The sequence below is a fragment of the Phaenicophaeus curvirostris genome, chromosome 19 (genome assembly GCF_032191515.1).
Source record: "Phaenicophaeus curvirostris isolate KB17595 chromosome 19, BPBGC_Pcur_1.0, whole genome shotgun sequence".
Taxonomy (NCBI): domain Eukaryota; kingdom Metazoa; phylum Chordata; class Aves; order Cuculiformes; family Cuculidae; genus Phaenicophaeus; species Phaenicophaeus curvirostris.
The window spans coordinates 8545512-8570044 of NC_091410.1; the positions used below are offsets into that span (position 1 = coordinate 8545512).

General features: G+C 59.1%; 3 protein-coding genes across 9 annotated transcripts; 2 read left to right on the plus strand and 1 right to left on the minus strand.

Annotated features, from left to right (window-relative positions):
* Nucleotides 1-322: 322 nt before the first annotated feature.
* Nucleotides 323-9574, plus strand: GAA (alpha glucosidase). The gene is made up of 19 exons (XM_069872928.1): nt 323-688; nt 1191-1336; nt 1710-1875; nt 2224-2320; nt 2404-2523; nt 3074-3192; nt 3317-3448; nt 3570-3680; nt 3862-3975; nt 4056-4140; nt 4266-4383; nt 5192-5325; nt 5460-5611; nt 6227-6375; nt 6462-6603; nt 7054-7152; nt 7356-7520; nt 8717-8869; nt 9186-9574. The coding sequence occupies exons 1-19, from the start codon at nt 323-325 to the stop codon at nt 9243-9245; spliced, it is 2628 nt and encodes an 875-aa protein (XP_069729029.1). The 3' UTR covers nt 9246-9574.
* On the minus strand, nt 9528-14394 carry SGSH (N-sulfoglucosamine sulfohydrolase). The gene is made up of 8 exons (XM_069872729.1): nt 14279-14394; nt 13232-13392; nt 12882-12987; nt 12178-12328; nt 11816-11972; nt 11463-11544; nt 11176-11379; nt 9528-10867 (listed from the first exon to the last, which is right to left on the minus strand). Exons 1-8 carry the CDS (start codon nt 14364-14366, stop codon nt 10308-10310), a joined length of 1509 nt encoding a protein of 502 aa, XP_069728830.1. The 5' UTR covers nt 14367-14394; the 3' UTR covers nt 9528-10307.
* A 119-nt stretch (nt 14395-14513) lies between these two features.
* On the plus strand, nt 14514-24034 carry SLC26A11 (solute carrier family 26 member 11). 7 transcript variants are annotated; one of them, XM_069872725.1, is made up of 16 exons: nt 14514-14714; nt 15948-16140; nt 16335-16420; nt 17168-17247; nt 18030-18172; nt 18638-18813; nt 19403-19475; nt 19854-19904; nt 20746-20806; nt 21166-21221; nt 21340-21480; nt 21607-21734; nt 22154-22253; nt 22368-22504; nt 22796-22868; nt 23104-24034. In XM_069872725.1, the coding sequence occupies exons 2-16, from the start codon at nt 15969-15971 to the stop codon at nt 23196-23198; spliced, it is 1572 nt and encodes a 523-aa protein (XP_069728826.1). In that variant the 5' UTR covers nt 14514-14714; nt 15948-15968; the 3' UTR covers nt 23199-24034. The 7 variants fall into 7 exon arrangements, with proteins under 7 accessions (XP_069728826.1, XP_069728824.1, XP_069728829.1 ...); XM_069872723.1 differs by lacking the exons at nt 14514-14714; nt 18030-18172 and adding exons at nt 15391-15663; nt 17355-17410; XM_069872721.1 differs by lacking the exon at nt 14514-14714 and adding an exon at nt 15392-15663.
* Nucleotides 24035-24533: the final 499 nt, after the last annotated feature.

Here is a 24533-nt window from a genome sequence, read left to right on the forward strand (position 1 = left end):
AGGTGCTGAGGGACATGGGTTAGTGATTGATGGGAATGGTTGGACTCGATGATCCGTTGGGTCTTTTCCAACCTGGTGATTCTATGATTCTAGGATTTTCCATTTCGCCTCCGCTGCAAAAGGTAGGTGCTCCCACACCCGACAAACCCCCATACCCTCCTCATTCCCCGCGGAGGCTGCGGGAAGGGAAACGGGAAGGAGCACACGGAGCAGCCAGCCCCCCGGTGCCTGTCCCGCCCCGCGGGCGGTGCCGTTCCGGGGCCGGGCTCGCCGTGCCTGCCGGGAAGCGGGACTCACGGAGGGTTGGGGTGCCGCGGCGGCGATGCCGGGGGGGGCTGCGGGGCTGCTGTCGCTGCTGCTGTCGCTGCTGGTCTCCGCCGCGGCTCAAAGCCCCGAGCCCGGCGCCTGCCAGCTGCCCCCGAGCAGCCGCTTCGACTGCGGCCCCGAGCGGCTCCTGTCTCGGGAGGGCTGCGAGCAGCGGGGCTGCTGCTACGCCCCCGCCGCTCCCGGCCCGCCCTGGTGCTTCTTCCCCCGCGGCTACCGCAGCTACCGGGCCGAGAACGTGACGGCCACGGCCGGCGGCTGCACCGCCCAGCTCCGCCGCGTCGCCGCCAGCTTCCTACCGGGGGACGTGAGCCGCCTGCGGCTGGATGTGGCTCTGGAGACCCCGACCCGCCTGCGCTTCACGGTGCGCATCGCTACCGGCGTCCCACCATCCCCGCATCCCTGCCCCACGCTTGCTATCCCGGTCCCTGCCCCCTTCCCCAGTCCAGGCAGCCCGGTCCCGGCATCCCACCCCTTCCCTGGTGCCGGTCTGAGCCCCCTGGGCCAGGCAGCCCAGCGCTGGACCCAGTCCCAGCATCCCTGTCTCAGTTATTGACGTCCTGGCCCCAACATCCCAGCCCTGATCCTGGCGTCTCTGCCCTGGTCCTGGCATCCTGGACCTGGCTCCAGCTTCAGTCCTGGCATCCTGGATCTAGCATCCCAGATCCAGCATCCCAGTCCTGGTCCTGCCATCCCTGTTCCACTTACTGGTATCCTGGAGCCAGCATCCCGGACTCAGCCCTGGACCCAGTCCCAGCATCCCTGTCTCAGTTACCAACATCCTGGCCCCAACATCCCAGCCCTGATCCTGGCATCTCCATCCCGGTCCTGCCTCCCCATCCCAACCCCCTTCCCTATCCCCGCAGCTGCGGGACCCGGCCCACCAGCGCTACGAGGTGCCCCTGGTCACGCCACAAGTGAGCGGCCAAGCTGCCTCCCCACTCTACGCGGTGCTGGTCAACGAGGAACCCTTCGGTCTCATCGTCTTCCGGAAGGGCAGTGGGCAAGTCCTGTAAGTGCCTGTCCTGCCCTGAGCTTTGTGAAGGCTCCCCTCGCCTTCCCAAAGGGATTTGGTCTGGAAAGGGGACCTGGCGCCAGTGATGTGCAGGATGGGATCAGGGATGCAGCAGGGACGCTGGTGATGGTGGAAGTGATAGCGGTGATAGTGGCTGCGGAGGCTTTGGTTTGACCCCCTCTGCAGTTCAGTGCTTGAGAAAGGAAGTAGGAATCCCAGAGCTCAGCTGAAACCTGGTCTCGTTGCATGTGATGATGAGCATCCATGTCCTTCCCCAGGGCTGGTGGCTCTCCAGCTTGTTGCGTCCCTCCTCCCTGTCTGCTGGGCACTGCCAGGGCTGTTAGCTGGAGTCTCCCTCTCTCTCTGGCAGGCTGAACACCACCGTCGCGCCCCTCTTCTTCGCAGACCAGTTCCTGCAGATCTCCACCTCCTTGCCCTCCCGTTTCATCTCGGGGCTGGGGGAGCATCTGACGCCGCTGGTCCTCGACACGGCATGGACCAGGGTCACCCTCTGGAATCGGGACATGGCACCTGCAGTATGGAGTGGGGCTGAGGGGAAAGGGGGTGTCTCATCTGTGTTTTCAGGGATGGCCCCGCTGCGTGTTATGTCTTATTCAGGGCTGGTAAAAGGCAGCTGTGCCGGTTGAGCTCTGGGACATGGTTTCAGTTCCCCTGGAGCTCTGCTGTGTGCTGCTTGGAAGCTGTTTTCCATCCAGTGGGCTAAGTCTCTGGCTTGGGACAGAACTCTGCTGACTCGAGCGGTATTCAGGGCTGCAAGCCCCGGGTTTGCACCCCGAGCCGTCGTGGTGCAGTGAGGAGCAGGTGGATGCTGTGCTGGGGTCTCTGGCAGAGTCTCACCAGCAACAATCTATGCTCTGCTCCAGCCTCAGGCCAACCTCTATGGCTCCCACCCTTTTTACCTGGTGATGGAGGACGGTGGTTTGGCCCATGGTGTCTTTCTGCTGAACAGCAACGCGATGGGTGAGTCCCGTGCATGCTCCAGGTGTAGGCTTGGCCCCCATCACCATCCTCACCTTATTCCTCTGGCACTTGTGCTTCCCCAGATGTGCTCCTGCAGCCCAGCCCGGCCCTGACCTGGCGCACGACAGGGGGGATCCTGGATTTCTATGTTTTCCTGGGCCCCGACCCCAAGAGCGTGGTGCGGCAGTACCTGGACGTCATCGGTAGGGCTGAATCTTAGAATCACCAGGTTGGAAAAGACCCATTGGATCATAGAGTCCAACCATTCCCATCAATCACTAACCCATGTCCCTCAGCACCTCATCCACTCGTCCCTTAAACCCCTCCAGGGAAGGTGGCTCAACCCCCTCCCCGGGCAGCCTCTTCCAGTGCCCAATGACCCTTTCCATGAAAAATTTTTTCCTAATGTTCAGCCTGAACCTCCCCTGGCGGAGCTTGAGGCCATTCCCTCTCGTCCTGTCCCCTGTCACTTGGGAGAAGAGCCCAGCTCCCTCCTCTCCACAACCTCCTTTCAGGTAGTTGGAGAGAGCAATGAGGTCTCCCCTCAGCCTCCTTTTCTCCAGGCTGAACACCCCCAGCTCTCTCAGCCGTTCCTCATAAGGCCTGTTCTCCAGCCCCCTCACCAGCTTCGTTGCTCTTCTCTGGACTCGCTCCAGAGAAGCTGTGGGCTGGGGGCACGGGTGCTGCTGGGGTGGTGGGAACGGTGGCCATCCCTGCAGCCACTTGGCCAGCACCCACCCTCCTGGCTTCCAGGGTTCCCCTTCATGCCTCCGTACTGGGGTCTGGGCTTCCACCTCTGCCGCTGGGGCTACTCCTCCACTGATATCACCCGGCAGGTCGTGGACAACATGACGGCGGCTCTATTCCCCCTGGTAGGTCCTCGGAGCCGCTGCCCGTAAGCTGTGGGGGGCTGATGGGGAGCCCCATGGGGTGGGTGTCTGGTGGCAGCGTGCAGGGTCTCTGCTCCTCCTCGAATACCGGCACCGCCGTCCGCAGGATGTGCAGTGGAACGACCTGGATTACGCGGATGCCAAGAGGGATTTCACCTTCAACCAGAAAAGCTTTAAGGACTACCCAGAGATGGTGGAGAATTTCCACCGCCGTGGGCTGAGGTACATCATGATTGTGGTGAGTGATGCACTGGGATTCCAGCTGCTCCCCAAGAGCAGTGATGGAGCTTCCTCTGAGGAAGGTGGGGGATGCCATTCCCTGTCCTCGCTGGTGAAGCTCCGGCTTTGTGCCCGACCAGGATCCTGGGATCAGCAGCTCAGGGCCTCCTGGCACCTACAAGCCCTACGACGATGGACTGAAGCGAGGGGTGTTCATCCGAAACGCCACGGGGCAGCCCCTGATCGGGAAGGTGGGTGCGGGGAGCAGCCTTGGCTTCTGCGGGGAGGGGGTTGAGTGAGGCCATGGGACCCTGAGAACTGGATGGGACACCAGGGGGTGGCAGTGGGGGCAGTGGTGTGGCACACAAGGGCTGTGGAGGGCAGTGGGTCACGGACAGTGGGGTTTTCCCTCTTGTTGTCTCCTTCCCACAGGTCTGGCCAGGCCCGACAGCCTTCCCAGACTTCACCAACCCAGAGACTCACGAGTGGTGGCACGACATGGTGAGGGACTTCCATGACCAAGTGCCCTTCGATGGCATGTGGATTGTGAGTTGCTTCTGCCCTGCACTGTAGCTGTGCCCCAGTGTGACAGCGAGGGCGTCCATTCCCAACATTTCCTTCCCCAGGACATGAACGAGCCATCAAATTTTGTGGAGGGCTCCCAGGATGGCTGCCCCAACAACAGCCTGGAGCAGCCCCCCTACGTGCCAGGTACTGGGAGTGGGTACCAGCCCCTCCCCGGGGGATGCGGGGAGCGCTTGGAGGAGCCCATGGGATGCTCTGATCCCAGCCAAGCAGGCTCCAAGCTTGCCCTCACCACTGCCTTTCTCATGCAGGTGTGTTTGGGGGTCGCCTCCAAGCCGGGACCATCTGTGCCTCCAGCCAGCAGTACCTGTCCTCCCACTACAACCTGCACAGCCTGTACGGGCTGACCGAGGCCATCGCCTCCCACGAGTAAGCCTGGGGCTGGTGCCACCACTCCTCCTGTCCCAGAGGAGCTGGTTCGCATTCCAGGGGGTGCCTGAGCCTGGAGAAAGACACTCCCCTGTGCCGCAGCGTGGGCAGCTTAGGCATTCAGTGGGCTGGTGATGGTTTGGTTATAAGGCAGTGATGAAGCTGGTGAAGGGGCTGGAGAACAAGTCTTATGAGGAACAGCTGAGGGAACTGGGGTTGTTTAGCCTGGAGAAGAGGAGGCTGAGGGAAGACCTCATTGCTTGTAGAGAGGAGGGTGCTGAGCTCTTCTCCCAAGTGACAGGGGACAGGACGAGAGGGAATGGCCTTAAGCTCTGCCAGGGGAGGTTTAGGCTGAACATTAGGAAAAAATTTTTCACAGAAAGGGTCATTGGGCACTGGCAGAGGCTGCCCAGGGAGGGGGTTGAGTCACCTTCCCTGGAGGTGTTTAAGGGACGGGTGGATGAGGTGCTGAGGGATGTGGTTTAGTATTTGATAGGAATGGTTGGACTCAATGATCCAATGGGTCTTTTCCAACTTAGTGATTCTATGATCCTGTGTAAAGTTGCTCCTGTGTAGAGTTGTCCCCGCATAAAGTTGGCCATGGAGAGTTGTCCTAGACCCATTGGCTCCTGGGCTGGGGGATTATGTCCTGAGCCCTGTCCCATGTCACCCAGCCCCATGGGCAAGGTGGCACTGGGTGGCTGCCCTGGTACATGCCAGCTCTGTGCTGCTGCCAGGAGCTGCTGGCAGGGCAGCTGAGCCCAGTCTCCAGCTGGGTGGTGCTGAGGTGACACGGTCCTGTTTGCAGCGCGTTGTTGAGGATCCGGGGCAAACGCCCCTTCGTCATCTCACGCTCCACCTTTGCTGGGCTCGGGCGCTACGCAGGGCACTGGACGGGGGATGTCCGCAGCGACTGGGAGCAGCTGTATTACTCCATACCAGGTAGGCTGCAGGTTGCTGGGGCCTCGGCTTCCCTCACTACCCCCCTGAGCCTCCCTTGCAGCCGGTGGCTTCTCTGTGGGCTCCGCGCTCCCAGGCGCTGGAGAACCCCTGTGCCTTCTGCACCCCTTCCTCAGAGGTGCTGCTCTTCAACCTCTTCGGGGTGCCGCTGGTGGGTGCTGACATCTGCGGCTTCGCGGGCGACACCTCCGAGGAGCTGTGCGTGCGCTGGACCCAGCTGGGTGCCTTCTACCCCTTCATGAGGAATCACAACGACCACGGTGCCCGGGTGAGCAGGGGGGAGCCCTCATCCCTCTGGGCAGGGGGTGGCTGGGTGGATGGCACAGGAGTGGGTGCTCTGGGGCTGTGCGAGGAGCTGCCTTGCCTGCCGGGGTGCAGCTGTGGGGCTTTGTACTATCCGTGCCAGGCTCGTGCTGTCACAGAATCCATCCCACATCCCTGAAAGGTGCCTACTGCTCCTCCCTGCACAGTCTGATGAGGAGCGGCTGAGAGAGCTGGGGGTGTTTAGCCTGGAGAAGAGGAGGCTGAGGGGAGACCTCATTGCTCTCTGCAACTACCTGAAAGGAGGTTGTGGAGAGGAGGGAGCTGGACTCTTCTCCCAAGTGACAGGGGGCAGGACGAGAGGGAATGGCCTCAAGCTCCACCAGGGGAGGTTCAGGCTCAACATTAGGAAAAAATTTTTCACAGAAAGGGTCACTGGGCACTGGAACAGGCTGCCCAGGGAGGGTGTTGAGTCACCTTCCCTGGAGGTGTTTAAGGGACGGGTGGATAAGGTGCTGAGGGGCATGGTTTAATATTTGATAGGAATGGTTGGACTTGATGATCCTGTGGGTCTTTTCCAACCTGGTGATTCTATGATCCCTTTTCATTTTCTCCCCTGCAGCCGCAGGAGCCGTACGCCTTCAGCCCAGCTGCCCAGGCTGCCATGAGGAGCGCCCTCCGCCTCCGCTACTCCCTCCTGCCTTTCCTCTACACCCTCTTCCACCGGGCTCACTCTGCTGGGGAGACGGTGGCGCGACCCCTCTTCCTTGAGTGAGTGCTGGATCCCCGCTGGGCTCTGCGGGAGGCAGATGCAGGGTCTCCTTGGCTCTGCGCTGCCCCAACTCCTCCTTCCCCAGGTTCCCCAAGGACCCCAACACCTGGGCGCTGGACCGCCAGCTCATGTGGGGCGGGGGGCTGCTGGTCACACCCGTGCTGGAGGCAGGAAAGACCAAAGTCAGCGGCTACTTCCCTGCGGGGACGTGGTACAGCCTCACTGGGGTGGGTGCTCCTCGCTGTGGGGCTTTCAGGTGGCCGGACGGTGGGTTCCTGCAGCCCAGGGCTGTGTGCAGGACTTGTGCCTTGCCTGCCTTCTCTTGTAGACGTTTGAGGGCAACTGGGACCCCCTCCTTGGACATGCTGCACCCTATGACTGCTCCTTCCTCTATTTGTTGTCTTTTGTTGCACGTAGGAAGTGCAGGGGTAGGATGAGAGGGGGATGGTTTTAAGCTGAAAGAGGGGAGATTTAGGTGAGATATTGGGAAGAACTGTTTTCCTGTGAGATGCCTTCCTCATCCCTGGAGGTGTTCAAGGCCAAGTTGGAGGGGGCTTGGAGCCCCTGATCCAGTGGGAGGTGTCTCTGCCCATGGCAGGGGGTTGGAACTGGATGGGCTTTGAGGTCTCTTCCAACAAACCCAACCCATTCTATGATTCTATGATTCTATGATTTAGAACTCCACCATCCACAGCAAAGGGCAGTGGATCCTCTTGCCAGCTCCCCTGGACACCATTAACGTCCATGTACGCGCAGGATACATCCTGCCCCTGCAGGTGAGCCAACTTCATGCTGTGGTGACACCGCGGTGACCTGCCTGGCCAGTCCCTGCTGGCATGTGGGGCAGGACAGAGGGCTGCCACGCTGTCCCCAGCAAAGGGGACGTTGCCAAATGAGTTGTGAGCCTGTGATGCTTGGCTGGGGCTGGGGGAAAGCGACTCCAGCAGCGCTTGGACCTGTTCTTGATCCTGTGCCCCAGGAACCTGCCCTCAGCACTGCAGAGTCCCGCAAGAAGGGAATGGGCTTGATTGTGGCGCTGACACCGGACGGCTTTGCCAGAGGAGACCTCTTCTGGGATGACGGGGAGAGCTGGCAGAGCTTTGAGAGGGGGGACTACACCGAGATCCTCTTCCTGGCCTCGCACGTGAGTGGGGGGGTGCTGCTGGTGGGGTCCCATGGGAACTGTACCCCTAAGGAGCTGTCACGTTAAACAGATGAAGTTCTGGTGGCTAAGGAGACCTTCCCATCGAGTCACGAGGTTAAAAATCTCAGACTTACTCGGTGGTTTATGACTAACAGATTATGTGTGTGTGCTTGTACGTGGTTTTCATAGAATCATAGAACCACCAGGTTGGAAGAGACCCACGGGATCATCGAGTCCAACCATTCCCATCAAACTCTAAACCATGTCCCTCAGCACCTCATCCACCCATCCCTTAAACACCTCCAGGGAAGGTGACTCAACCCCCTCCCTGGGCAGCCTGTTCTAGTGTCCAATGACCCTTTCCGTGAAAATTTTTTTCCTAATGTCCAGGCTGTTTTGCCACAAGTCAGAATCCGGTTACCTGTAAGAGTCTCCTTAGAGACTGGTACTCGCAGGGTAAATATCTGTGGTTCATGGCCCTTCAGAGAGACAATTTTGCAATGCTGGAGGCAGTAAGGAGTTGAGTGTCAGATTAAAAAAAAATACAGGATTACTGTGATAAATTCCCTGCAGTGTTTTAGCACTATAAACACTTATAATCGGTTAACAGTTGGATATAAAGCAAGGAACAGTAAAAACTCAAGTTAGTAGTTATTTTCCTGGGAAACATCTGACAGAGTCAGAGGTTCAGTTCTTACCAAGACATTTCTTCTTTGTGGAGGAAGAGAGGCCTCATCCCACTGGTCTCAGCCCAGCAGTCCAGCCTGTTCAGATCCCTTTGGAGCCTCCCTACCCTCCAGCAGATCCACACTTCCACCCAGCTTAGTGTCGTCTGCAAACTTGCTAAGGGTGCATTCGATGCCTTCATCCAGGTCATTGATAAAGACACTGAACAGGGCTGGACCCAGCACTGAGCCCTGGGGACACCACTTGTCACTGCCCTCCAGCTGGATTTCACACCATTTCCCACCACTCTCTGGGCCCTTCAGCCAACCAGTTTTCCACCCAGGAGAGTGTGCGCCTGTCCAGCCCAGAGGTGACAGTTTCCGAAGCAGAATGCTGTGAGAAACTGTCAAAGGCTTTACTGAAGTCCAGGAAGATACATCCACAGCCTTTCCCTCATCCAGTAGCCCTGGGTGCGTGCAGGGTGGCTGAGACACGGGACTGTAGGGTTGACGGCTCCGCTGTCCCCCCAGGGTGCCGTTCTCAGCCGGCTCCTGCGCGCGAGCGCCCACCTCGATGGGGTCCTGCTGGAGTCTGTGACTATCCTGGGTGTCACCAGCCCTCCCGAGCAAGTCCTGGCCAACGGTGCCCTCGTGAGCGATTTCTCCTACCGCAGCGACACCCAGGTGAGCGCTCAGCCAAGGGGCTGGTGGGGTTTGGCTCCAGTGGTGGCACCGTTCCTGCTTTGTTGGCACCAAGGAGCATCAAGGGCAAGAATGGGGAGATGGAGGATGGAAAGGATGCGTGGTGATGGGGCTGGAGCTCTGTGAGGAGCAATGACAAGGCTCTGCTCGTGGGACTCTGCCGTGGACACCCTTCCTGGGGACCTGTGGGATTGGAGCCATGCTGGGCTGTATCTGTGTGCAGCCCAGTGGGGAGGACCCCACCTCAGCTCTGACACTGCTGAATCTCACGGTGCTGGCTCTTCCTTTTTCCCCTCAGGTGCTGGGAGTCCCCGTGTCACTGCCAATGTGGGAGGAGTTTGTGATCACTTGGTCCTGAGCCCATGCTGGATCCATACCTCATGGCAGGCAGAAGTGATGCTGCTTCCTCCATCTCTGGGGTCGAATCCGTCCAGTGTAAAACCAGAGCTGCTGCTGCTGCTGCTTTTCTCATATAATGCAGCTCCTGGGCTTTGGCTTCCCTTCTGGATAACCAGAGTTGGCTGAAGGTGTGTGCACTGGACTTGCATTGGGGTGACAGGGGTTTGGGACCCCTGGGGAAACCCTCATCTCCCCAAAATGGGGAAAAAAACCACCCAAGTGCCTTCTGAGACAGCAAACCTGTTAACACATGAAACTGGTAGCCAGTCTAGGGACTGTGAGGAGTCTCCTGGCCGTGTTTTTGCGGAGGAGGATCTGCATGGGGTGGGAGGGAGCAGTGCTGCCAATAAAGTCACTGGTTGCTGGGAGCAGCGTGAGGCTGTGTCTGTGCCCCTCTGCCTGTGCCTGTCCCTGTCCTGAAAGCTGCAGGCTTCACCCCAGTTCCCAGAGTGCTGGGGGACCACAGGCAGCTCCTGCAGCCCCAGCCGTGCCGCGGAGCCCCTTGGCCCCTCCGTCCTGCCGGCTGTGAGCCTGGGAACTGCTGCCCTGCTGGAGCTGCGAGCCCTGGCCCCACCATACGGCTCTGCTGGAGCTTCTGCTGTGCAAGGAGGGAGCAGGCACCATCACCCCTGGGTCTGCACCCCTCAGGGGCTTTGGACACTTAATTTTGTTAAATTAAACCATATCCCTGCTGCCTCCTCGCTGGTACCCACTGGCCTTCTTTTCCAAAGGCCGTCAGCAGGCACGGAGACAGCAGCACTTGGAGCTGGCAGGGATGTGCTCAGCTCCAGGTTAAAACAGAGTCCTCTCCTCCAGAGGCTTTATTGAGGAGCAGCTTGGCCCTGTGGCTCCTCTGGCTGAGAATAAAGGCACGAGGATCCCTGAGTGCTCCAGGGCCAGGCAGTGTTTGTGATACAGAAAGCAGAGCCTCAGGGATTTGGGACTAGCTCAGCCGGGATCCTGCCCCGACCCCCTCGTCCCCGATGGGCCACGCAGGGCTGTCCTGGGGCAGAGGTGATGCTCACAGGTCGTTGTGCAGTGGCTGGCACTGGGGGCTCAGTTTCTCCTCCAGGACGGCGTCGGGGGCACATACCCATGGATCATTCGTGTCCCACTGCCACTTTAAGAGCTGTGTGCGGAGCAGCTGGAAGACAGCAGCATAGCGGGGATCGTGGGCCAGGTTCTGGCTCTCAGTGGGGTCGTGGCTGCAGTCAAAGAGCTCCCAGCGGTCCCTGTAGTAGTACTGGTGCAGGGTCTTGTTCCAGTGGGTTGGCTGCCCGGCCCTGGTGCGGTTGAGAAGGTCCTGGAACGTGGGTGAGACATAGAAGTCCTGGTCGATGGGGAAGGGCATCTTGTAGTTGAGGTTGTGAATGAGATGGAACTGCTGGTGCTGGATGGCTCGCATGGGGTAGTACATGGTCACCTCGTGGTGGCTCTGGCTGCTGAAGGTGGTGTCCCAGGGCTGCTCCGACTCCAGCGCTGGCAGGAGAGACTTTCCGGTGAGCTGCACCCGCTTCGTGCCAAAGATGCTGTAAGAAGGGTAAGGGATGGAGAACCAGTCCAAAACGGTCGGCGTGAGATCTGGAGAGGAAGAGAAGGGGGAAAGGAAGGTCTGGTGCCTGGGGGAGGAAACTCAGCCTCAGAAAGCAGCAGAAAGGTCCATGGAGTCTGATGCCACATGGGCTGTAGGTGGTCCCAAGATGATGTCCCTGCAGAAGACCCTGCTGGTTGTCCTCCCTCCTCTTCCTTCCCAGGGCTGGCTGTGCCAATCCTGGGGGTTGCAGGCTGTCCTCTGGGACAGGACCCTGGTGGCTTTCGGCGTGGGGAGGGTGGAGACCAGCTCACATCCCTTGGACACAGCTCTGCAAGCCTCTGGCAGGGGCTCTTACCCAGCAGGGTGGTGAAGGCCTGGCTGAACTGCCCCCACCGCTCGGTGTGCTCCGGGGAGGAGATCAGCAGGGGCTCAGCGGTGCCTGACCGGTAGAGGTTGGTCCTCCCACCGGGGAAGGGGATGCCGTTGTCGGAGGTGTAGATCACCAGGGTGCTGTTCTGGAAGCCAGCACGCTGCAGCTCCTCCAGGACCAGCCCGATCCCTGCGGATGGAGGGGCAGAGCTGAGCAGGGACGGGAGGGACCGCAGTGCTCACCAGCACCAGCCTGGCCCCTGTGGCTCCTACCTTGATCCATGCGCCCAATGGTTGTGTATTGGGCTGCCAGATCTGCTCGGGCAGCCGGTGTGTCTGGAACGAAGTGGGGGACCTAAACAGAGAAAGAAAACGTGGCAAGTGGCAACCAGGGGGAAGGAGGTTGTGTGGACGCTGGGGTGGCCTTCACCATTCCTCACCCGAACACTGATGGTAGTGACCGAGCTGGGGGCCAGCCCGCTGCTGCCCTGGCTCTGGCAGAGGCTGCTGTTGCATACAGCCCCACACAGCCCCACACAGCCCCACACAGCCCCACACAGCCCCACACAGCCCCACATAGCCCCACACAGCTCCACACAGCCCCACACAGCCCTACATGCTCCTACCTGCACTTGCTCCGGGCGGTAGAGCTGTGGCTTCCAGTCTGGGATCAAGCCCATGCCGCTCTCTCCATTGCCAAATTTCTCACAAAAAGCCCCATACTGGGGCTGGGAGTGCCCGCAGCGGTGGGGATCGTGGAAGGCGACGTAGAGGAAGAAAGGCCTAGAGATGGAGAGGGTGGAGGTGGTGTAGCAAAGGGTTGCCATGCTGGGGTCAGCTGGGCTTCTGGATATGGGGTGACCCAGAGATGAGGTGTCCCTTCCTATTTGTGACCAGATGGGACTGGGAGACACATCTCCAGTGAGGCCAGTTTCCCTCTCCTCTCCCGTGCCACCTTGCAGCCCCAGGGATAAAGGGTCCATCTCACCTCTCATCCTGGCTCTGCAAGAATCGCCGGACGAGCGCTTTGATCCGAGTGATGTTTCTCCCAACCTGCAAGACCGAGCTGTTCTCCTCCGTGTAGGCGAAGTCGAAGGGGTAGACGGCCTCAGGCCCTACGTGCTTCTTCCCAATTATCCCTGCAAGAACGCAGACACACGGTGTGCTGGGAGCAGGGGATGCTCGCTGATGCGACTCATCCCGAGCACAGGGTGTGCTCACTGAACGCTGCTGAGAATGGAAGATGCTGCTGGCTTCTCCAGTCTATTTTTCCAGTTGCAGAGGTATTTCCACATCAGAAAACACAGGGACCACACTGCTCCAGGTCACAGCCGTGGGCAAGCGTTACAGCAGCTGAGCGGCCGGAGTTGAAGTTCAGGTCAAGCATAAGCTTTGCATGAAGTGGGAACCGGGAAGGAGCAGGATGAGGAACAAGAAGTGGAAGTGAGGTGTTAGGAGGATGGGAGAGGAGCAGTGGTGGGGGTGGAAGCGAAGCAAAACCCACGTGTCACCACAGAGCATGGGCATGGGTCCAGCTAGTGCTCACAGGCAAATTAGTGGCCAAGCTCTCATCTCCAGTGAGGTTTGGTGGGGAGTATTTATTGGGCTGATGGTTGGATTTGATGATTTTAAAGGTCTTTTCCAACCTTACCAATTCTGATTCCCTGCCCGTGTCACCCCTGGGCTCCCTACCTGTCCGGATGCCTGCTTGGCTGAGCAGCCGAGGCAGGCTCCGTACGCCGTCGAAGGAGTTGAAGTGGTGCACGTCCTGATGCAGCCCGTACATCCCATTCTGGTGCTGCAGGTGGGGGAGACAACACGGTTGGATGGTGCCTTCCAGTGTGGTCCCAAAACAAGTCCAGCTGGGCACCAGGTGTATGTGCACGGAAAGCAGGTCCCAGGATCAGGGGAGAGAGTGGGTCAGCAGGCATAGGGGCTTTACCAGGTCCTGTAACCATGCTGTAAGCACACCGGCTCTGGTCATCCCCGAGCACCTGCTGTGGCCTGACAGCCCCCCGTGTGGTGTGTGGGGCTGTCCCTACCTGGGGTAAGCCGGTTAGGATGCTGGCGCGGCTCGGGGAGCAGCTGCTGACGGAGGTGAAAGCGTTCTGGAAGACCACACTGCGCCGGGCCAGTGCATCCAGGTTGGGTGTCCGGATGGCTGAGTTGTTGTAGATGCCGCTCTCAAAGCCACCATCATCGGCTGCAACGAGGAGGGATGCAGCATCAGGTCTGACCCCTGGCATGTCCCTAACCGTGCAGGGTGGGGGGGACACTAATGACAGGAAAAGCTAGGGAAGAGTTTTTTATCAGGTTTAGATGACATATATTGGGAAAAAATGTTTTCCTGTGAGGGTGGGGAGGTCCTGGTACAGGTTGCCCAGAGAAGCAGTGGCTGCTCCATCCCTGGAGATGTTCAGGCTGAGACCAATGGCATGAGGTTTAACAAGGCCAAATGCCGGGTCCTGCACTTGGGGCACAACAACCCTGAGCAGCTCCAGACTAGGAGAAGCCTGGCTGGAAAGCTGCCTGGAGGAGAGGGACCTGGGGGTGTTGGTCGACAGCGACTGAACATGAGCCAGCAGTGGCCCAGGTGGCCAAGAAGGCCAAGGGCATCTTGGTTTGGATCAGACACGGCGTGGCCAGCAGGTCCAGGGAGGTTCTTCTCCCTCTGTACTCGGCACTGGTGAGACCGCTCCTCGAATCCTGTGTTCAGTTCTGGGCCCCTCACCACAAGAAGGATGTTGAGGCTCTGGAGCGAGTCCAGAGAAGAGCAACGAAGCTGGTGAAGGGGCTGGAGAACAAGAGGAGTGGCTGAGAGAGCTGGGGGTGTTTAGCCTGGAGAAGAGGAGGCTGAGGGGAGACCTCATTGCTCTCTCCAACTACCTGAGAGGAGGTTGTGGAGAGGAGGGAGCTGGGCTCTTCTCCCAAGGGACAGGGGACAGGACGAGAGGGAATGGCCTCAAGCTCCAGCAGGGGAGGTTCAGGCTGGACATTAGGAAAAAAAAATTCACGGAAAGGGTCATTGGGCAGTGGACGAGGCAGGGGGTGGTCCCGGATGGGTCTGAGGCCCCGCTCCGAGCACTCACCCAGCAGCAGGAGCGCGTTGCGGGCCGGGGCGGCGCGGGGCCGGGGCGCTCCCAGCAGCAGCAGCAGCAGCGGCCGCAGCAGCAGCATCGCAGCGCGGCTCGGCGGCTCCAGCGGCTCCTCCTCTGCCCCGGTCACATGAGGAGAGCCGGGCGGAGCCGCGCTGGGAGCCCCGGTCCCGCGGTAGGAAACGGGATTGTCCCGGTGGCTCCCGGAGGAGCCGCCCCCCGCCCAGCTCAGCCCCGGCCCGGGCCGGCTGCGAGACCGGGGCCTCTGAGCTTCCCCCGGGGAGCCGAGAGCTCTGATTCCGCTGTGGGAAACGGGATAGCCCCCGCCCCTCCTGAGCTACCCCCGCTCCCTCGGTTTCCCTGCCCCGGGGCGGCTGCGAGCCTGGGGTCCCCGTGCCTCCTCCGGTGAACCGGGAGCTCCGGTCCTGCGGTAGGAAACGGGATCGCTCAGGTGGCTCCAGCGCTGCTCCCCGGCTTTCTCCCCCGGTTTCCCCCGTCCCGGTTTCTTCCCCCGTTTATTCCCCGGTTTCTCCCCCGGTTTCCTCCATCCCGGGGCGGCTGCGAGCCCGGGGTTCCTCTTCCTCTCCCGGTGAACCGGGAGCTCTGATTCCACTGTAGGAAACAGCATCTCCCGTGTCCCTCTGAGCTATCCCCACTCCCCCCGTTTCTTTCCCCTATTTCTTTCCCCTATTTCTTTCCCCCATTTCTTTCCCCGTTTCTTTCCCCTATTTCTTTCCCCCGTTTCTTTCCCCCGTTTCTTTCCCCCGTTTCTTTCCCCCATTTCTTTCCCCGTTTCTTTCCCCTATTTCTTTCCCCTGTTTCTTCCCCTGTTTCTTCCCCCATTTCTTTCCCCTATTTCTTTTCGCTGTTTCTTTCCCCTGTTTCTTTCCCCGTTTCTTTCCCCTGTTTTTTCCCCAGTTTCTTTCCCCGGTTTCTCCCCCCATTTCTCCCCCACTTTCCTCCATCCCGGGGCGGCTGTGAGCCTGGGATCTCTCTGCCTCTCCCGGTGAACCGGGCGCTCTGATTCCGCTGTAGGAAACAGCATCTCCCGTGCCCCTCCGAGCTATCCCCTCTCCCTCTGGTTTCCCTGTCCCAGGGTGGCTCCAAACCCAGGATCCCTCTGCCCGCCCCGGTGAAGCGGCTGCTCCGTCCCTGCGGTGCCCCGGGCAGGGGTGTCCGGTGTGGGCATGACGGAGCCGCGGCAGCGCGGGCGAAGCTGCCCGTGCCCGGGGGTGCGGACGTGGGTGCCCATCCTGCGCTGGCTCCCGCGCTATTCCCTGGCTTGGCTGCAGCTGGACGTGGTGGCCGGGCTCACCGTGGGGCTCACCGTGGTGCCGCAGGCGCTGGCGTACGCCGAGGTGGCCGGGCTGCCCGTGCAGGTGGGTGGCAGCGCCCTGAGAGGGATGCCCGCTCCCTTCTCACTCCGTGTCCTGTGCAGTCACCTGCTTCCCAGGTCCTGTGCACGCTCTCGCTTCCCAGGTCCCTCCCTGCTGCCGGGCCTGATCCACTGCGATCACCCATTTCCCAGGGCAAGAAGCCACAGGCTGCTTGCTACGGGCTGGCCGTAGGCTCTGGAGGGACCTGAGAGCAGCCCAGCCCTCATCCTAGAGTTTCCTGGCATCTCCCGGCTCCCAGCGTTGTGCTTCTTTTGTCCCTCGTGCAGTACGGCCTCTATTCTTCCTTCATGGGCTGCTTTGTCTACTGCTTCCTGGGCACCGCCAAGGACGTGACGCTGGGTCCCACGGCCATCATGTCGCTGCTTGTCTCCTCTTACGCCTTCCACGAGCCCGTCTATGCCGTCCTGCTCGCCTTCCTCTCCGGCTGCATCCAGCTGGCCATGGGGCTCCTGCACCTCGGTGAGACGCTCTTGCTGCGCGTGGATGTACTGTTAGGCTATCACAGTATATCCTGTAGTTGTTCCCTCCCACCTTTGTGCTCTCCCAGATGCTGGGGTTGTCCTCTTAATGCTTGCGACAGCTCTGTGTGTGTGCAAACACCTTGTGCTCCCTGCCAGGGCCAGCAGGGAGCTTACCCTACCCGTCCCATGCAGGTTTCCTTCTGGACTTCATTTCCAGCCCGGTCATTAAAGGTTTTACATCAGCTGCTTCCATCACCATTAGCTTCAACCAGGTCAAGGTAGGCTCACCACTCTCTCCTGGAGCCAGCTGTGCCGCACAGCCAAGATATTTAGTACCAGGCTGGGTGATGTGTTCAGTGTGAGTGGAAGGAGCCCCAAAGCAGGCAGAGATTCCCCCTGTCAGTGGTTCTAGTGGGTCCCTGAGCGCTCTGCTTGGAGCAGACCAAGGCAAACGGACCCTCTGCCTGTCACCAGCCGATGGCATTCAAGACACCAGTAACACCAGGACGTTCGATTTGGTCACTTGGAGGAGGTGCTGGGTGATTTGGCACGGTGGGTTTGCAGCTCTGCTGGTGTTTCACTGGCCTCTCTGAGGCCCCTGGGGCTTTTCTGGGGCTGCAGTGCTTCCTTCGTGGTTAACCAAAATCAGAGACTTGGGGAGGTGGTGTCAGGCTGTGCCAGCGGGATGGTGTTGGCTAACGGCTGCGGTCACAGCTGGGGCTGCTGCGAAGACGCAGCGAAGCTGTGACAAGGGCCCCGAAACTGAATCCCCTCCTGGGAGCTGTGTGTGTGCAGGACGGGGGCCTGGGAGTGGGGAAAAATATCAGAGCATCTCCAAGTCCTACCCGCACGGAGCCCTGTAGGGAAAGGGATGTCCTGGAGAGCTCTCCCACCAGCAGCGCTGACACCGTGCACGTGCCAGAGCCCTGGGCAGGGCTGAGCCTCAATGTTCCTGGCAGTGCCTCCATAGCACCCAATAGCTCAGGTTGTGGTAGGCTTTCACCAGGCTTTCTCTTCCTGCACAGAACATCCTGGGGCTGCAGGGGATCCCTCGGCAGTTTTTCCTGCAGGTCTATGAGACGCTGCGGAGGATCGGGGAGACCAGGTCAGCCTCATCCCTGCGCCTGCCCTGCTCCGTTCCCCTGCAGCTGCGGGATCTTGGGCTCTGCTGCTTTGTTCTCACCTTGGACCAATTTCTCCGTCCCTGCACAGTGCTCTGACACAACTGCTTGTTCTCAGCTTTTTCCATTTGAGCTGGAAACTTGAAGGTGAGGGAGCAGGCAGGCTTCTAACCCACTAAAGGGCAAGGATGGGGGATGCTTGTCCTATTTTCCGCTCCCAGTTAGGTATAGCAGGATTTTGCCAGTCCAGAGGTACATCCTTTGGACTGTCAGTGTTCTAAGTCCTGCTCCAATTTTTGATGCTCCAGGAGGGAGCTGAGGCATCCCCTTGCCCCACACCTGCTCCTGTTCGCTGCACCCACAGCTCAGGATCTGTGCAGCAGCCTGGGTTTCACACACAGCACGGTGTCAGCTTCATCATGACTGGCCAAACGCTTTCCTGCCTTCCTGTGAGGGGCAGCAGCTGAGAGGAGAGGAGGCAGATCCTGCTGCAGAGATCCTGCCTTTTGCAGGGAACTTTCTACCCTGTTTATAAAGAGCCCACAAACCATCAATGTTGTTCTGCTGGCTGGGAGGCGTCTCCTCCTCCCTCACCTGCTTCCCTTCAGGGAGGTGATGCATTTTGCTGGTGGTGCGGAGCTGCTGACGACGTCTCTGCCAGCCAACATGCATATGTGGCCACTTGCTCTTCCTCCCACGGGGCTTTGCGGTTGCTCTCCCTGTGCCCCGCAGTGTGTTTGAGCTGGTGCTAATGTGCCTGTTGCAGGGCTGGGGATGCCATCCTGGGGCTAACCTGCCTGGCCGTGCTGGCAGGGCTCCGGGCGATGAAGAATCACCTGCCCCGAGCTGCTGGTGCCGATCCGCTGGCTGCCAGGATCAGCTACCTGATCGTCTGGAGCTCCGCCACGGGTGCGTTGGCCGTGCCCCTTCCTGCAGCCAAATCTCCGGGGGTCTCGGCTCTCCTGGGCAGGGAAGAGACTGCCTAAAACTGGTAAAACCCAGGTCACTGAGACCTGGAGGTGGGTCACGGAGGACAAAGCCCCGAGGATGGTCCTGCCACTCTGCATGCCCCTTCCTAAGGGGACATTTCTCATGGAAAGGGTCGTCGGGCATTGGAACAGGCTGCCCAGGGAGGGGGTTGAGTCACCTTCCCTGGAGGGGTTTAAGGGATGCGTGGATAAGGCGCTGAGGGACATGGTTTAGTGATTGATGGGAATGGTTGGACTCGATGATCCAGTGGGTCTTTTCCAACCTAGCCATTCTATGATTCTGTAAGGCTTGGAAGGCCTTGGCAGCCCAGGTACCCACATCCTGCAGTCCCTCCCACCCCACTGCGCTCAGGGCAGTTTTTCATGGTTGCTCTCTCCACTGCAGGACGCAACGCCCTCGTAGTCCTCTTTGCTGGCCTGGTTGCTTACTCCTTCCAGGTGATGGGCTCCCAGCCACTCACGCTCACTGGCAGCATCCCCCAGGGCCTCCCTGCCTTCCAGCTGCCGCGCTTCTCCATGGATGCACCCAATGGCACCGTCCCCTTCAGGAGCATGGTGGAGGTGGGTGCCAGGCTGGCCAGCAGAAACTGTTCTCCCCATGGGCTGTTGTCTCCTTACTCCTGAGCAATGAAGCTGGTGAGGGGGCTGGAGAACAGGCCTTATGAGGAGCGGCTGAGAGAGCTGGGGGTGTTCAGCCTGGAGAAGAGGAGGCTGAGGGGAGACCTCATTGCTCTCTCCAACTACCTGAAAGGAGGTTGTGGAGAGGAGGGAGCTGGGCTCTTCTCCCAAGTGACAGGGGACAGGATGAGAGGGAATGGCCTCAAGCTCCACCAGGGGAGGTTTAGGCTGAACATTAGGAAAAAATTTTTCATGGAAAGGGTCATTGGGCACTGGCAGAGGCTGCCCAGGGAGGTGGTTGAGTCACCTTCCCTGGAGGGGTTTAAGGGACGGGTGGGGTGGACGAGGCGCTGAGGGACATGTTTTAGTGATTGATGGGAATGGTTGGACTCGATGATCCAGTGGGTCTTTTCCAACCTGGTGATTCTATGATTCTATGATTCCTGCATTTGCTGGTGCAACAGGAGGAGGCTCTGCTAAGGGGCGACCCTTGTCCCTCGGTGGCAACACTCATTGCATCCTTTCCTCCCAGGACATGGGGGTCGGGCTGGCCGTGGTCCCACTTATGGGTCTGCTGGAGACTATCGCGATTGCCAAGGCTTTTGGTACGGCTGCACCAGGCTCCCATGCCTGCGCTCACGGGAGGAATCTCTGCAGGAGGTTTGGGGTGCCAGGACAGTTGCTGTTCCCACAGGGGCAGTGGGAGGGACTGGGATGCCCATGCCCATCCTGGTTCATAGCATGGGCTGGCAAGAGGGGTCCCACCACGTACTGTCACCCCCTCACCCCATCCAGGCAGCTCCCCGATGCCTGGGGAGCAGGCTGGGGATCCTTGCATTGCACAGGAGCTGAGTATTGTCCTGAGAGCAGCTCCTGCACCCAGAGTGGTGCTGGGATGGGGCCCACCACTGTCCCAGGCACTGCTGACCCCTCTCCATGCACGTGGTGGGAAGCTCTGAATGATGCCACTTGTCTCCTTTCAGCCTCGCGGAATGATTATAGGATTGACCCCAACCAGGAGCTGCTGGCTATGGGTAAGAGGCTGCTTGGAGCTGGAGGGCAGGGGATGGGGATCAGGCGCCAGCACTGCTATGTCGCACGGTCCCTGAGTTACCAGATATCCCCACATCAGTAGTCCTACTTGTGTCACTAATACCATTTCCCATGTGCACCCAGGGAGAAGCCTACAAATTTTATTGTAGAAGCCCTCGTTAATTTTTGAATCTCATCTGTTAGGTGTTGATATTTTTGAGCTTTTTCATTGGCTGCCTCTTTTAAATTTGTAAGGGTGCTCTCATATCGAAATGTAACATCAATAACAATTGCAGCCTCATCTGTAACAATAACTAAGTCTGGTTTAAATAATGCATTTTTATTGTCCCTAATACATGGTTCACTAATCATTTTCCAATCCTGTTTTTCGGCTTCCTGTGTTAAAATATCACAGATGATGTTGTGTCTCTTTATTCTAGCATCCTGGACCTTGGGATAATACCCAATTATATGGGCACAGGACTCGGTTGGGGCAAGGCAATGTCTACAAGATTTTAAATGGGTTTTCTGTCTGCCCCTAGACAGAAATTCTCTAGTTGGGTAGACGTTAGCCCGTAGTTGTAACACAGTTATTAATTTTCTGTGAGGAATACCCCTATGATTAATAAGAAGTTTTACCTTTCTCAACTTGCGTGGTGTCCCCTGAGCTTTTCTCACAGCTTAGCAATTTCCAGAGCAGCCTGAGCCCAGCTCACACAGCTGGCCAGGCTTCGATCCAGCCCTGTGTATCAGTCTGGGGATGGAGGAGGTGATGAGTGGCACAAACCAGGTGGTGCCTCCTGTAGCCGCTGCATCCCCAGCCCCTCTCCTTCCTCCCTGCAGGCTTCGCCAACATCCTGGGCTCCTTCGTCTCATCGTATCCCATCACGGGCAGCTTTGGCCGGTGGGTAGCAGTGCAGGGATTGGAGCCCCAGCCTGCAGGGTGCTCTCTGGGGCTGTGTGGTGAGGGGACTCCGCAAGATCTTGGGTGGAAAGTTTTGTGGACCCCAATGGGTCCCTGAGCTCATGTCCTGGTCCCCAGCTGCCCACCTTGGCTGCCGGGCTGTGTGTGAGTCCTGCAGTGACCTTCCCTTTCACCTTGTGTGCTCTGTGCTGCAGGCTGGGAGCTGCAGGCTTGCTCGTGTTTCTCCCTGATGGGGTCTGACAGGGTGGTTGATTTTCCTGGGTGGCGTCGGGGAGGCTGCCAGCCCCAGCTAGCCCCAGCGTAGCCCAGGACGGTGCAGTGTTGGTTTTACATTTCAGGACAGCAGTGAACGCACAGTCGGGTGTCTGCACACCTGCTGGAGGGCTCGTCACAGGTAGACCCCCCAACCCTGCCGTGGGCTGCTCTGCAGGCCCCTGTGCCCAGCACCCATTCTCCCCAGGCACCCTGGTCATTGGGTCCCCACCGCTCAGGTGCTTCCCCATCTCCCACAGGTGCCCTGGTGCTGCTCTCGCTGGCGTATCTCACCTCGCTCTTCTACTACATCCCCAAAGCAGCGCTGGCTGCCGTCATCATCTCAGCTGTGGTCCCCATGTTTGATGCTGGGATCTTCAGGACGCTCTGGCGGGTTAAGAGTGAGGGCACGAGCTGGGACCAATTGATCCCCCAGAGCAACCTGACTCTGAGGAGCAGGTGGCATCTCAGAGGTCCCTGTGGTACAAGGACAAGGTACAGCTGAGCCTGGATTATCTCTCTTGCAGGGCTGGACCTCGTGCCCCTCTGTGTGACGTTCCTGCTCTGCTTCTGGGAAGTCCAGTACGGCATCGTGGCTGGGGTGCTGGTCTCAGGGATTCTCCTCTTTTATTCCATTGCCAGGCCCCCAATAAAGGTGAGCTTCACACCTTGCCTTGGATATGGTGAGGACAGCAGGCTCACCAAGGAGTGGGGTACTGGGAGGGGGCTCCTTAAGGACAGTGGGGTGTTTGGGTGCAGGATGCTTCCGACTTGCTCCTGCCCTATCCTGTGTCCCCAGCCTGCTATTGGTGCAGTGCAGGGACCCCTTTCAAGGTGCACAAAGAAAGGAATATCCCAGGAACTGAGAGCAGGAGAAGGAGGCATCCCTGTCCCTGTTTCTGCTGGTGCCTGGAGTGTGTTCAAGAGGGATTTCCCTGGGGGATAGGGACTCCTTCATGTCCCCTGCCAGCAGGAAGCATGGTGCTTTACTTTATCACATGGGCCGTGTGCCTGAGGAAGGTCACAGCCCCAAGATCCCTATAACTCATCCCTGTCCTCTGGGGTCTTGCACAGGTGTCGGAGGGGGACGTGCTCCTTGTGCAGCCGGGGAGCAGCCTGCACTTCCCAGCCATCGAGTGGCTCCGAGACACTGTGTGTAGCCATGCCCTGGCAGGTAGGGTGCTCTCCAGCCTGCTGGCTTGTCCTGGGGACCTGCTGTAACCGGGTGCCCACCTGGGTCACTGCTGAGGGGCTGGGAAGTGATGCTCGGGACTGTATCTTCTTCCAGCAGCATCTCCACCGCGGTCCATCATCCTGGACTGTCGCCACATCAGCAGCATTGATTACACGGTGGTGCTGGGGCTGGCAGAGCTGCTGCAGGAGCTGCGCAAGCACGGCCTCTCGCTGACCTTCTGCTGCCTGCAGGTACATGGGATGCAGCCTCGGCTGCCCCTGTGCTGGGTCCAGCTGCCTCTCCCCATGCCAGGGTCCGCACTGGTGGGCTGGCCCCTGCAGTGAGGATGCTGCTTTCTCTCTTCTGGTTGCACCTTCATCTCAAAGAAGTGGAGGCTGCAACATCTGAGTCCAGCTGCGGGATGTGGGGTGGTGGGGAAGGGCTGCATCCCCTTCCCTGGGCTGGCTGCAGGGCTTACAGCCCTGGAGAGACGGGAAGCAGCCAGCAGCGGGCTCCCCCAGCCCAGGTTTCTCTGCCCACAGGACCCTGTTCTCAAAGTCCTGCTTTCTGCAGACCTAGAAGGATTCCAGCACTTTCCAAGCTGGGAGGAGACAGGTGAGGCTCTGGGTTGCTTTGGGTGGTCTCCCACGTCTCAGGGATCCCAGGCTGCTTCAAAGCGGCACTCTGGAAGATGAGCTTGATAGTCTGAGCTTCATCAGCCCCCAAAGTTGCAGTGAGGGGGGAAGCAGGGACCAGTCTCCTGGGAAGTTGAGCAGGGAGGCTCGCCCCGGACTCAGAGATTCATAGTGAGCTTTGGCTTGACTCTCTGTTGTGCTTCTTCCTTGCTCAGAGCGGTGTGGAGGAGCGGAGCCCAGGGGCTGTGGGGCAGATCCCTTTGCCAGCACCAGCGAGAGCTCACTGCTGCCTACCAGACTCATCCAGTGAGTCAAGGAGCTGCCTGGGACCTCGGACAGAATCATAGAGTCATAGAATCACCAGGTTGGAAGAGACCCACCGGATCATCGAGTCCAACCATTCCCATGAAACACTAAACCATGTCCCTCAGGCAGGTCCTCTCCTCCGATTGTGCCAGGTCTGGAGGTGTGGTGCTTTGCAGAGTGGTGGCTGTGACACCTGGTGACACCCCTCCAGCACCCTCCGTGGGAGCTGCTTGCCCCTGTCCTACCTCCTGGGTGGCTGGTGGGATGCCTGGCAGGGCTGGGACCATCCCCATGTCCCACAGATGCTCTGTGGAGGGGATTAGTGGGGCAAAGCCATTCCCTATCACAGTTATCAGGAAGAAGCCATCCCTCCTCCAGGCCTTTTCCATCCTTGAAGCTGCTTCCTTTTTTTAAAATCAACTGTTTTAATTCTGGAGATTTTTCTTATTCTGGGACATTCTGAACTCTGGCACAGAGTTCTCTTGCCAAAGCGAATCTCAGGGGTGCTGGTGCTGCCCTCCAAGCCCGAGGACACGCTGCAGCTCTCAACCTCAGGCTGCTGAAGATGAAAACCAGCAGTGGTTTTTATTCCTGACTGATCCCTCTTGGTTTGTGGGGTGTTCTGCCAAATGCAGCCCCTTGCCTGACTCCTGCCAGGTGTGGGGTGATGGGACAGTCACCCTGACAGCAGCTCGCGCTTGTCCTGCTGTGCAATGGGTGCTAAAAGCAACCGTGGCAGCAGGGTGGAGGGGACACGGTTCAGGAGGATGTGGTTTTCCTGTTCCAATGTTGGCTGACACCTCTGTCAGGCGGGTGTAATAAAGCAGTAATTGTCAATGAGTCAGTGTGATCTTCTGCCTTCCTTTGCAGAAAGCTGGGGAGAAAGAATTAAATTCTAGTTTCGGGGAACTGCTGGGCAAACCAAGGAAGAGAAACAGAAACCAGGCTCAGGTTGTCTTAAAATTTCATGCCCAAAGGCACGCTCCAGCAGAGCTCCTCGTGCCAAAGGTTGCGTAGGTGCGGCAAGGGCGGCAGAGATGCCTGGGAGTCACGGAACAGGACCTGCTGCCGGAGGCTGGAGGAACATTTCTGCAGCAGAACAGTGCTTGGCAGCGATAAGCATTTACAGAACTGCTTCCAGTTGTGCTGTCCAGTTGGCAAATATGCTCTTTCTTCCTATCCATCTGTCCATCTGTCTCGCAGACAAGGAGTGCCCAGTGCAGAGGTGGAGCAGATTCTACCCCTTTCTCTTCATGCTGGGGGTGTTTAGCCTGGATAAGAGGAGGCTGAGGGGAGACCTCATTGCTCTCTACAACTGCCTGAAAGGAGGTTGTGGAGA